The sequence below is a fragment of the Penaeus monodon genome, chromosome 43, assembly GCF_015228065.2.
Source record: "Penaeus monodon isolate SGIC_2016 chromosome 43, NSTDA_Pmon_1, whole genome shotgun sequence".
In the NCBI taxonomy this organism is placed as follows: Eukaryota; Metazoa; Arthropoda; class Malacostraca; order Decapoda; family Penaeidae; genus Penaeus; species Penaeus monodon.
The window spans coordinates 4,721,880-4,734,379 of record NC_051428.1 but is presented as its reverse complement, the minus strand read 5'-3'; the positions used below and the strand labels follow the sequence as shown (position 1 = coordinate 4,734,379).

General features: G+C 40.5%; 2 protein-coding genes across 2 annotated transcripts in view; both read right to left on the bottom strand.

Annotated features, from left to right (window-relative positions):
• LOC119568405 overlaps positions 1–3,282 on the bottom strand; it is a 10,862-nt gene extending 7,580 nt beyond the window's left edge. The window contains exon 1 of the mRNA XM_037916908.1: positions 3,131–3,282. The gene's annotated coding sequence lies outside the window, so the exon portion shown is untranslated. The remainder of the gene's footprint in view (positions 1–3,130) is intronic.
• Positions 3,283–4,781: 1,499 nt separating this feature from the next.
• Positions 4,782–12,500, bottom strand: part of LOC119568404 (venom protease-like) — a 10,640-nt gene continuing 2,921 nt past the window's right edge. The window contains exons 4-5 of the mRNA XM_037916907.1: positions 12,098–12,244; positions 4,782–6,930 (exon numbers count right to left, since the gene is read on the bottom strand). Of these exons, the coding sequence (XP_037772835.1) occupies positions 6,122–6,930; positions 12,098–12,244 (956 nt within the window). The 3' untranslated portion in view covers positions 4,782–6,121. The remainder of the gene's footprint in view (positions 6,931–12,097; positions 12,245–12,500) is intronic.

The window sequence follows — 12,500 nt, the reverse complement described above, 5'->3', positions numbered from 1 at the left end:
GAAAATTTATCAGAATTCCATTACGAACTCTAAATAACAGTTATTAAATACAGAACTATACTACATGTAATAGTTCCTTTGGTTTTCAATCCTTCAATGATAAACAAATGATTTGCATAAATATTTACTGACCTCTTCATCAAAGTACTGACATGCACAGAGGCAATAGGGATCACTATGAATAGTGAATGCAATTCAGGTGAATACAGTGTAATAAATATCATTGTCTTTCATTACAAGTTAGGCAGAACTCAAACACATATGATATGATTAATGTCATCTCACTCAAAAAACAATTTTCATGGTTTCCTAAGCCTGTTGCAGGGGGTGGGGGAGGCTTCTAATATGGAAATGAAAAGTTTGTGATGGAGAAGAACAAAGTACTAGTTTGTATAATTTCATGAGGTTGGTTTCTGCTCACTAGATTTGTAGGGTTTAATGTATAGGTCCTTGAAGGTATTCTTAACATCTACATACATATAAGAACCCCTTATTTTCATTATATATAAACTAAATAGGTGCCAAAAATGTCTGCCACTGTGGATTTGCTATAAACATTTTTTTCACAAAGATAAAGTCTACCAATAATCTTTAATTCTCTCCACTTTCAAGTTCATATAATGCATAGTGAAATAATTGGCTGCTCTTCACTCTTGACAAAAAAAATATATATATATATAATAATAATAATAATAATAATAATAATAATAAAATGCCCTTACAATTTTTCTACTAAAAGCGTCTTTACTGGATTTAAAGTACAAGAAATACTGACAATACATAGAAATACTGATAATACTAACAGTTAATCCCGTCCTTTTTTACAGGGACTTAAACTGTGAATATCCTTTATTACTTAAATCTCCCTTTTTCTTGTCTTCTTCTTCTTCTTTCTTCTTTTATAGAGTTTTAGACCTTTTTTTCTTCTTATCTGTAATTTCCGTCCGTTTGTGTTTACTATGAAATACACGTGTTGGTGGTAAGGGAGAATAGATATAAATATTTACATTTGCAATCTATTATTTATTTTATATTGTTCAACCAACATTTGAGTGAAACATACAGTACTTATAATAAAAAATATATATGTATATATATATATTATAGTATATCAACAATATCTGTGAAGGTATATATATATATATATATATATATATATATATATATTATATATATATATATATATATATATATATATATATATATGAGTCACCATTCGTTACATATAAAATCCTTTCTATTCCCTGAGAGAAACCACATTTACCATGTAATTATGGCAACATATTATTATTATTATTTTACAATATTTATTCTAAATCTAATTACAAGGAAAGTCAGATTAGTGTAAAAAGGGAGGGGAAACCATCACAAATTCCCACCCTTTAAGGATTAATATATTTCCTAGCTTTATATATAACTATCCCCCCCCACACACACACACCGCTCCAACTTTACAGAATTTAGTTCGTTAAAATTACATTTAATGTCAAACAGTTGTCCAGCGACTTATCTAGGGTAAAAGGGGTCCTTCAGACCTTACAAACTACAGTTGGTTTGTAGTAGTTATATTGCCCTTAAAATCAAGGTCAAACCTAAGTTCTTATCGGCCAGGTTTTGAAAAAAAAAAATGTATAATTAAAAAGATAAACCTGAACAACATTCATACTGCACTGTACTGTTTCTTTTTTTTCCTTCTTCTTCTTCTAATGGTTGTATGGTAGATGGAATGGTAGTTCATAGACACTCCACATGCCATTGAAAATATAGTATGGTGTTGGAACTTCAGCTAGGGGATAAGCCTTTCATGCTTTGTAAGGCATTATAGACACGGTGCTTTGGAGTCCTAAGGGTGAAAATCTACAGGTCAAATAAACACACCATGGATTAGAGTACTAGTGATACTGCATAATGGGCCAGGGGAATAAAAAGAAAGGAAAGGAAAAGAAAGGAAAGAGAAGAAAGGGAAAGAAAAGAGAGAAAAAGAATAGTAAAAAAAAAAAAAAAAAAAAAAAAAAAAAACTTATTGCCAGTGATTAAGAACTAAAAGGGACAGTTCTGAATCCTGTGTGTCTTGAGTGAGCAGTGGCATGAACAAGCTGCCAAGAGAGTCGGGATGCTCGCAATGGGATAGTAGTAAATATAAGTAGTGGTAAATGTTGCTGGTGAATGGCAAACTGAAACTGAATAAAGTGAAATTGAAAAAAAAGTTGACCGCGTTCTTTAAAGACGCACTGTAGACATTTTCCGTCGTTATGTACATGTTAGCATAACTAAGAATTGTAGGATGTGTAGCTTATGAAGTATGAAGACAATTATTTATAGTACAACCGTTCGAAGGGAGACCAACGCGAGAGCAGGAGAGGAGAGACTGGGTTCCTAATATGTTCACGCAGATATGTACCTAAAAAATGTTCCTAAAATCTGGCATGCTGTCTTACTTGGCCATCCTACAGGAATACAAGGCGCGCGCGCGCGCACACACACACACACACACACACACACACACACACACACACACACACACACACACACACACACACACACACACACACACACACACACACACACACACACACACACACACACACACAAAGTCGTAAGTTCTCATTAAGTATTAATTAAGGCATCGCTATTAAACGTTGTTTTGACCACAAGGCAAAATTCTGTGAGTATTGCAAAACTAAAGATACTTAAGGGTGTTTTACAGATATGTGCAAACTCCTCCAGTTTTAAATATTAAAAGTACTTGACATTTTTTTTTTATGACGCCATGTTTCACTAATACAATGGATATCGACATTTCTCTCTGTTCAAAAATTATTTCACTGTCTTCGAAATGACAGACTGTGTTTTGATGTGTTCTATTATGATTGAATTGCATTTTTTGACCGTTAGACTTGCTGACTGTGTGGTACCGTCAAACAAGCTGATCTCTATTGTATGTTTGTTGTGGTATCCTTTGCTTGAAAAAGGTGAAATGTTTGTTTGTATCTTTGCCTCTAAGTGTTACCGTTAAACTAGTTATTATTGTTTTGTGTGCTTTTACATTCGCTGTATTTTCGAACTAATGAACAGGATATTCGTCTTCGTCTGTATCAGTGTAAAAATTTGATATGTAAAAGTATACTACCTGGAGACGTTCTACACCTGCCAATGTTTTTGTTGTGTGACGCTCCACCCGTGTTTTTCTTTTCCCTTTTCTGGATGTGACGGGGTGACGAAACCTTCCTGTGGCTGAGACTATTAATTCGTCTCTTGCGCCTCGGTCGTTCTGTGGTGTTAACTGCGCCTCCCGTCGGCGATTGTGATGGCGTGGAGGTAGCAGCGGGGGGGGGGGGGGAGGAGGACAAGTACTTTCAGCGCCCGGTGATGTGTTGTGTTGTCCCACTGGCCATATATCTTATAAAATATAAGGTATATGGCGTTCTTTCAGGGGAAGGGTATGCAGAAATGAAGGGGTGGGTATGGGGAGGGGGGAGGGGAGATCGGACTGGGCTTGGAGTTCGGGCTTTGAATCTATTGAGAGATGCTTCCTCTTCGAATTTCTGCTGCTGAGTAGGCATTATGTCTTGGTTAATCAGTTTGTTGATGGTAGAACGCATCTATGTCTAGGTGCATTGATGTCTTTATTTATTTATATAATATATATATATATATATATATATATATATATATTTTTTTTTTTTTTTTTTTTTTTTTGGGGGGGGGGGGGATCCGCAACTGGAGTGGAAATACCTGACGTACCAGCGTACATTGGTCATAGTATGTACGATGGACATAACCATGCTTTTCTACCGCTTGTCGTGTTCCTTTGTTTTCTAGTTCGATAAATCTAGAATGAAAGACATGATGAGTCTCTTCAGGGCTGTGCATTTGTATGTGGTCACATAAGACCATCCTTGCCGCTGCTCTCTTTGAAGCAATGAAGCAATGGATGGTATTCAACACTTTTTTTTTAGTTTAGTGAACAGCTTTACAGTATATATTGTAATTTTTTCACTTCCGACCTCTTATTTCGATTTGCTGTCTGCACTGTCGTCACTGTATTCACTGGTTACACTGTTATGCTGAAGAGCTCCTTACCCTGGAGGAGGGGCAGCCTTGGCTTTGGCTGTCGAAGGGGTGCCCATCATAAAGGGCGGAAGAGAAGGGGGGGGGGGGTAGCATTGACACGGCGCCGAGGTCCAGTTACCCTGGGCCAAAAGTAGGCCTACCTGTTTACTCTGGCTCGAGTTAACTGCCCGAGGTAGCACCGGGCAATGCCCATGCCCTGGTGGTCAGGTTGCCCTCTGACTTTGATGACATGGTTTTCTGGGCTGTTTGGCTGCGGCGAAGAGCTGGTAGAAACAAATTCGATCGCTACGGCAGCTAGATTCAGTCCATATCGCTGCACCATTCTTCAAGTGCTGATGATACTTCAGTATTTCACCTCGTGTTATTATCATCTCGTTATTGCTAAGGTATCTATTCTATATTATCATCATTAACTATTTTTTTTTTCCATATAACCTACTTACTATTCTTATGTGTACTCAGATAGAGTAAATTCCCTTGCATGTAATTCCACCAACACACACACACATACATATAGGCAACCTATTTAGCACAGGTGTATCACAAAACATAATTGATGTACAAGCTCTCTCTCTTACTTTTACTTTCCTCTCTCTCTCTCTCTCTCTCTCTCTCTCTCTCTGTGTGTGTGTGTGTGTGTGTGTGTGTGTGTGTTATCGTTATAATTTTCAAAACGAGTTTCGTCGTGTGTTATCTCAGTTTTGGAAGCCATGATTTCTTACATAGATATAGGATGGTTGTTGTTATTAGGTCCACTTGCGAGTTTCACGGATCTAGGGTAACGCGCTCAGTGATTGGTTAACTGCAGAAGTCAGACACGCGTTCTAATTGGTTATGATGACAAACTTCGTCAATATACAACTGGTTAATAGCGAGTGATAAGAAAAGATACAGAATTTTAGGATGGGCGTTTTGCGAGAAAACAGCACACAGTTATACGTACAAACAATAAATGTTTAATGTTCACTAACAATGAAAACACAATGCATTTGATTTTATAGTAAAACAGATTCAGTAGCAAGTGAAATTACTAAAATATAGCAAAATACAAAGAACATGAAAAACAAACAGCAAAAATAGTCATAGGTTGTATTTTTAATGCAAAATATAATATTGGTATAGGATATATAACAGCTGATATCAGGCCACATGATTAAGATTCTAACGTGTCCATTATCTTGGTAACTGCATTGGAATGAATAGAATTCAGTGTAGATGCTCCTCAGTTATTTCAGCGACATACCAGCTGTATCTGAATGTTAAATGAACCCTATTTCACATGGAAATGTTTGCGTGTGTATTCGTTGGGCCAACATTCGTAAAAATGAATAACATTTCTCATAATGTCTGAAGACTCCTACAGTCGATAGACAACCTTGGGCTGTTGTCTCTTCTTCAGTATTGCACTGCTATGACAGGATATATTTCTAAAAACGCTATGACAGGATATATTTCAAAAAACAACAAAATTTACACTGTTTTAGACCTTCTTTCGTCTTTTTTCGCCAACTGGTACTTTTAAAAAAATACCATGTGGATGCACATGAACTTCTTTCTCCTGCTAGATTATTATGTTAACCCTCCTTCAACTCTAGACGCGTTTAGAAGTACAGGGTATATAAATGAAAAGCAAATCCCCAAGTCTTATTTTGCTTTTCTTAGTGGATGGCCAGCCTGACTTGCCTGGCAGTGTCTTGGGCTTGTCTGGAAACCTCTTTCAATTGAGGTTCTTGGGAATCAGTGCTTCATGAGGACACACGCGAAGAAAGTCAATAAACTGGTGGAATAAATAACATTCAGTCATTACCTTTGCCGATTCTAAGTCTTAATATATTCTTCGTTTTTCATAGTTATTCTGAAAGGACGTTATACTTCAAACTCATATATGAAGTACCTTTCGCATAAATTTTCTGCATTAAATGATTATACAATCATCTTTGCATACTCTTGTATGAAATAGTCATTATCTTTTTATTTATAATATCGTACCTCTCTCAAATACATCACTAGAGATGTATGCTCTCCTCTGTTCGTTCACCATGTAACGTTACTGACAGTAAATCTCATTAGGAGTGTTATTGCTGATCCAAGTGAGAAACTCAGTTACTCGAGCATATACAGTTGGTTTGAAACAACTTCGCCCGAAGGAGACAATTCCCACTTGGGTGTATTTCCCATTTTCATTTACGAAAAGAGGACCGCCAGAATCGCCAAAACAGGCACCCTTTGCGCTCTTGTTCTTTGACTTCTTTCTCCCAGCACATATCATTTGTGGGGTGATTGGAGAACCAGCTATTTTCTTAAGTTTACAGTCCTTGATGGGTACATCGACCTCCCTAGCAGCATCTGGGTATGCCCCTTTCCCGTTTTTTGTGTCTCCCCAGCCTATCACGGTCCCAGTCTCTCCCTCATACTTTCTGTTCGGGTCAGAAGGCAGACACACTGGTTGAATTTGCGGGTGTGATGTTAGATCCAGCGACTCCTTCAAAAGCAGGAGAGCGATGTCTTTGTTGTTATCATTAAGATCTTGAGGGACGTAATCCTCATGAATGATGTAACTTTTCACATCCACTGCCCGCGTGACGCCCTGTATGTCGTCATCCTCAGAATTGAAATTGTGGTTAGCAATTCCTACTTGAAATTCCTTTGCTGGTAAAGGCAGATCGTCATCACCAAGTAAACAGTGTGCAGCAGTAAGAACATAGTTCCGGTTAATGATAGATCCGCCGCAGAAAAATTCATGTTTGTATTTGTTTGGTCTAAGCATACCAATAAGCCAAGGGTACTTGTAGTGAGGAGATATCTCTTGACCCCCTATGATACGGGCGTTAGTAACCAGTCCACAGCGACAAGAACCTGCAAGGACATGAAGCGATTGATTATAGAAGCTTGTCATTTTGCACACAATTTCTGTTTTTTTATTTTTTTTTTATTTTTTTTTTTATAGACTATGTAATTTAAGATATAATATATTTAATGTCTTTACTTTCTCGAAAATAATAGAATAATCCCTAAGGAAATTACAAATGCTGTTTACGACACAGCTTTCTTCAGTATACATGGAGGAGGTAAATACAGCTTCGGGATATGTTAAGACATGCTGGAGGCCTAAATTACAGCAGGATTAAAGCATCATATTTTGGACTTTGCCTTCCATACCCATATATGTGTAGGTTGGTGTCTCTATACACGCCACACACAAATGGTGGCATTAGTGGAATCAGAACCCATGCCCACGGAGAAAATGGAGACAGTGATATTGCAACTGCATCGATGAGTTGATACGAGAAACATACAGGCTACATTGACATTTGTTTGATGGTTAATGGTTAATAGAACAAATGTGCTAGACGTCAAGGTCATATAGCACTAGTATTACTTGTTGTTGTAGATGACATAGTTTGTACTGCTCTATATTGCATGACTTTATCTCTAGTAATATTATATAATACATCATATGATGATATAATACTTATTAGTATTATTTCTGTTCATAGTGATACGATTTTCAAGCCTGACACAATGACATATTTTGCTCTTTATCGTTTATCAGTGATATCTTATTGATTTTTCGTGCGTAGCAACTATCGATGCAATCTACTGCCTTATGTCTTTCATCAGTGAATATTCAAAGCACTCATATAGTTTCATAGTAATACCTGCCCTCCCCACTTCTACTTTTTTCTTCAGGTACAAGGGAGAGAGATGCAGATTGGCTTTTCAACAAGATATGTTCATCCTGCAAGCGACACGCATTCACCTCGAAGGTTACTAGTGCTCTGCAACTGCATAGTATCTGAGTGTCAATGAGCTGTTGCTTCGATGGTGCTGTCTTTCCCTATTGATTTTCATGGAGCTCGATGATCATGGATTCCCATTTTCTGTTAAGTATCATCTCCTTACCACACACATATATAATATATAATATATATATTATATATATAATATATATATATATATATATATATATATATATATATATATATATATATAAATATATATAATTGGTGGGGGGGTGCTTCATGTGCAAGGTGATGTAAAGCGATGGTGTGGTAGCCTAGATAGTGTTAAGTGCTTGCATGCCATCTTGCTTGCAGCTGCCACCACTGGCTAGCCTAGTGCGAAAAAGGGAGCAGTTTTGCATGTCTCCCCTGCCAGGTCACAGCCTCTCCATCATCGAGACTTCTACAGTGCCTCCTCGTGGCCACCCATGGGTAACTGGTAACTGATCCCCTCCCAGGCTAAACTGTGGGGGATCTCAGAGCATCAGGAGGCCCCAGAGGTATGGAGCTATGGCCCACCGGCGTGTGGACACGCCCTAGCTCCATACCAACTCCTGGCCCCTAGCCACCCTGGGGTAATTGGGTGTCTCAGGGGAGGTGGGCCTTGCCAGTCCTCCTCCCCCCAGAAAACTCTGGCATCACAACAAATAAATGGATATGCTGGGGGGAGGGGTGCTGTCCCTCCCACCCAGCAAGCAAGGCGGGCTGTGGGTCCTGTTGGGAGGGCAAATGTTGGGGTGCAGGATGGGAACGAGAGTTACTTGTCCTGCCTGTGCCCAGGCAGGTGCCAACCCACCATGAAGCTTGTGGGGCAAAACCCTCGAGAATCCCTTTTTTGGGGGCGGCAGAGGTGGTGTGCACCCAAAGTGACAGCCCGAGGCTTATTCTTAGGCGAGCTTTCTGGGTATGTGCTTGAAACATCTGATCCCTGTGGCTGGATGAGCGGTAACCTCTGCTTTCAACAGAATTGGTGTGACTGGGAGTTGAGGTGGCTGCCCTCTTGGAGGTGAGAAGACCTGGTAGTAGCACGACCAGTATGGGAGGGTACACCTACTACTGGTCGGGCCGCAGCGATGGTCACCACCTCCAGGGTGTAGCCATAGCCATCTCCAGCCAACTTCAGCCCTCGGTAGTTGAGGTGACACCGGTTGATGAGCATATTATGGCATTGAGACTGAAGCATGCTTTTGGCTTCATGTCCCTTATTGCTGTATAAACTCCTACCAATTTTTGTAAACTCAATGTGAAAGAGGCATTCTACACCAAACTCGCATCTGTGGCAGACATTTGCCCCTGGCGAGATATTCACATTGTTCTGGGCGACCTCAATGCGGTATCCGGCTGTGGCCGAGCTGGCTATGAGATATCTGTTGGCCCCCATGGCTCGGGAGCTGATCCCAGCAGCGAGAACAGCCTCCACCGGGAATTTGCTAGGTCCCAGAGAATGAAGATCTCTGGCTCCTGGTACCAGCATTCCAACCCGCATCACTGGACATTGTACAGTGATATGGGTACAGATCGACCACATTTTTGTTAGCACACGATGGAGGATCCTCCAGAACTGCAGAGTTTACTGGAGGGTCAAGTTCTGTGGCACTGACCATAGGCTGGTTGTGGCTACCCTGTGGGTCCACTTCAAAACTCCCCATCCCTCCAGTGGCTACTCTAAGGTGTTTCACTTGGACAGACTAATGGAGGAGGAGTGTGCCCATGGGTTCACCATGGCAGTCTCTGACCGATTCACAGAACTTGGCAACCTGACGGACCCAGTTGCTCTGTGGGAGCTCTTCAAGTGCATAACACTCAAAGCAGCCCAGGAGTCCATTGGGGTACGCCCAAGGGCAAGGCAGAATTCCATCTCCCTGGAGACATTAGAGGCCACTGAAGCGTGTCACATGGCTCAGCTGAGGAGGTTGAAGGCCATTTCTTGGTAAACTACCTTCGCCCTGCCTACCAAGCCCTGAGAAAGCTGAACTTTAAGCCCTCCTCCCAGATGACTGCAGTCTGATCAGCAGATGGACGGATCATCTCAGATCATGTTGGGATTTGTAAACGTTGGACTGAGTATTTTAAGCAATTGTACCAGATAGACCCTCCAACAGTTGTCACAATACCTGTGCCGGACCCGCCCATCAGTGAGGAACCTCCTACCCTAATGGAGGTTAGGATGGCGATTTACAAGCTGAAGAGTGTAGGCATATGTGATATCCCTGCTGAACTTCTAGAGGATGGGGGTGAATGTATGGCCTGGGGGCCTGCATACAGTCCTGACTGCCATCTGGCAGTCTGGTACCATTCCCCCTGACCTGCTGAGGGGCGTGGTCATCCCTCTCTGGAAGGGGATCATTGGGATTGTAGCAACTACCGTGGCATTACACTGCTCAGCATACCAGGCAAAGTTTTAACCCACATTCTTCTGAAACGTATCCGCAACCACCTACTGAGGCATCAGAGACTGGAGCAGTCTGGATTTACTCATGGTAAGTCAACAGTTGACAGAATACTAGTGTTTCGAGTAATTGTGGAATGCCGTCGTGAGTTTGGTCATGGGTTGGTTGCAGCCTACATCGACCTCAAGAAGGCGTTTGACTCAGTGCATCGGGAATCGCTATGGGGGATCCCTGAGACTCGGGAATTCCGATGCAGAGTATTGGCCTAATAGCAAGCCTTTATACTGGTACTGAAAGTGCTGTAAAGTGTGGTGGGGGTCTGTCAAACTTCTTCCCTGTTAATTCAGGGGTGAGACAAGGCTGTGTCCTTGCACGAAGACTTTTCAACACCTGTATGGACTGGATAATGGGCAGAGCTACTAGCCAAAGTCAGTGTGGAGCAACACTGGGCAATATCAAGGTCTCAGACCTTGACTTTGGCAATGATGTTGCTATCCTATCTGAGTCCCTGGAGTCATTGGTGGTGGCTCTTGATGCATTTAGCAATAAGGTGAAGCCCCTAGGCCTAGAGGTCTCCTGGACCAAGACCAAGATTCAGGACTTTGGGGGCCTGCTAGGGGAACCCATTCAGTCGATGCATGCTTGATACCTTGGTAGCATAGTCCATATCTCTGGGCTGTCAGACCAAGAAGTCAGTAGATAGATTGGTGTGGCAACAGAAGCCAGCCATGAACTCTAACAAGAGCATTTGGAGATGTCGGTACCTATTCAGAAGGACCAAGCTACGTGTCTCCAAGGTCCTGATACTGCCAGTTTTGCTCTATGGAAGTGAAAACAGGATGCTATCCAGTGTCTTGGAGTCTTGATACCTTTTGTAACAAGTCCCTTCACTGGATCATGGGGTACAGTCGGCAGGACCATGTGTCCAAGCAACGGTTACACCGTGAGACTGGCATGGGACCTTTACTCGCATAATCCGGGATCGCCAACTCAGGCTATAGGGCACCTAGCTCATTTCCCTGTGGATGACCCTGCCCATCAGGTTGTCTCTTTGCAAGACAACCCTGGGTGGAGGTGTCCTGTGGGACGACCCAGGAGTTCATGGTTTGGGAAGCTCGATGAGACCTGTCACGAGGAATTAGAGATGGGTCGAGGGCCTGCATGGAGACTCGCCACGAGGGACCCTCGTGGTTGGAGGCAATGGGTGGATGCGGCCATGATCCCTCGTCTGCGTTAGCCCCTTGATGATGATGATGATATATAATTTTATATATATATATATATATATATATATATATATATATATATATATATATATATATATATATATATATATATATACATATATATATATTATATTGCGTGTATATATTATGTGTATCTATCTATCCATCTATATATATATATATATATATATATAATATATATATATATATATATATATATTTATATATAAAGTAAAACTTGTAGTTTAAGACACTCTAGATCTCTCTCCTATGAATTTATGCATAACACTAGTTCACAGGAATTACAGAATTTATTTTATAGATATGTTTAGTCCATCTAGCCTTTTTCAGCATTCACCTGGCATTGGCACAGACATCCTTCAAGTCGTGGCTTTGGCACAATCCTATGAAACTGGATCAAGCTCACATCACTTGTTGTCTCGTCTATCTTTTTGCTACTTTTCTTGCTCTGACACCTTTTTGGCAATCGCCAGACCGGGTTCAGAGGCCGACAAAACTTTTAAGAATGACAGTTAAGGTGAAGTATATAAGTTTCGAAAACAACAGACCTAATATACAGATAGAATAGCTGTTTTCACGGATTGTAAAGATCAGATTGGCTGACCTGTCTTTGGAATACAACAGGCGCAGTCTTCTCCCTGACACTCGTTTTTTAGTATGGTGCCATCTGAGCACAAATCCTTTCCAGAATTCTTGAAACAGAATCCTCCACGGAGATGGCAGCCTGGAGTGATGGCGCAAGAAGGATTATCTGTAAAACAGGTAAATGAATAAAGGAAAAATACATAACTAGGTAGGTAGATAAACAGAAAATTACATGCAAATAAGCTGTATGTTTATATGTATGTGAATAGATTTATATATTGATATTTGCACGCACATATATACATATATATGTATCCATATGTCTATGTTACACAAACACACACATATAAATATATGTACATATATACATACATATATGTATATATATATGTATATATATATGTATATACATATATATATAT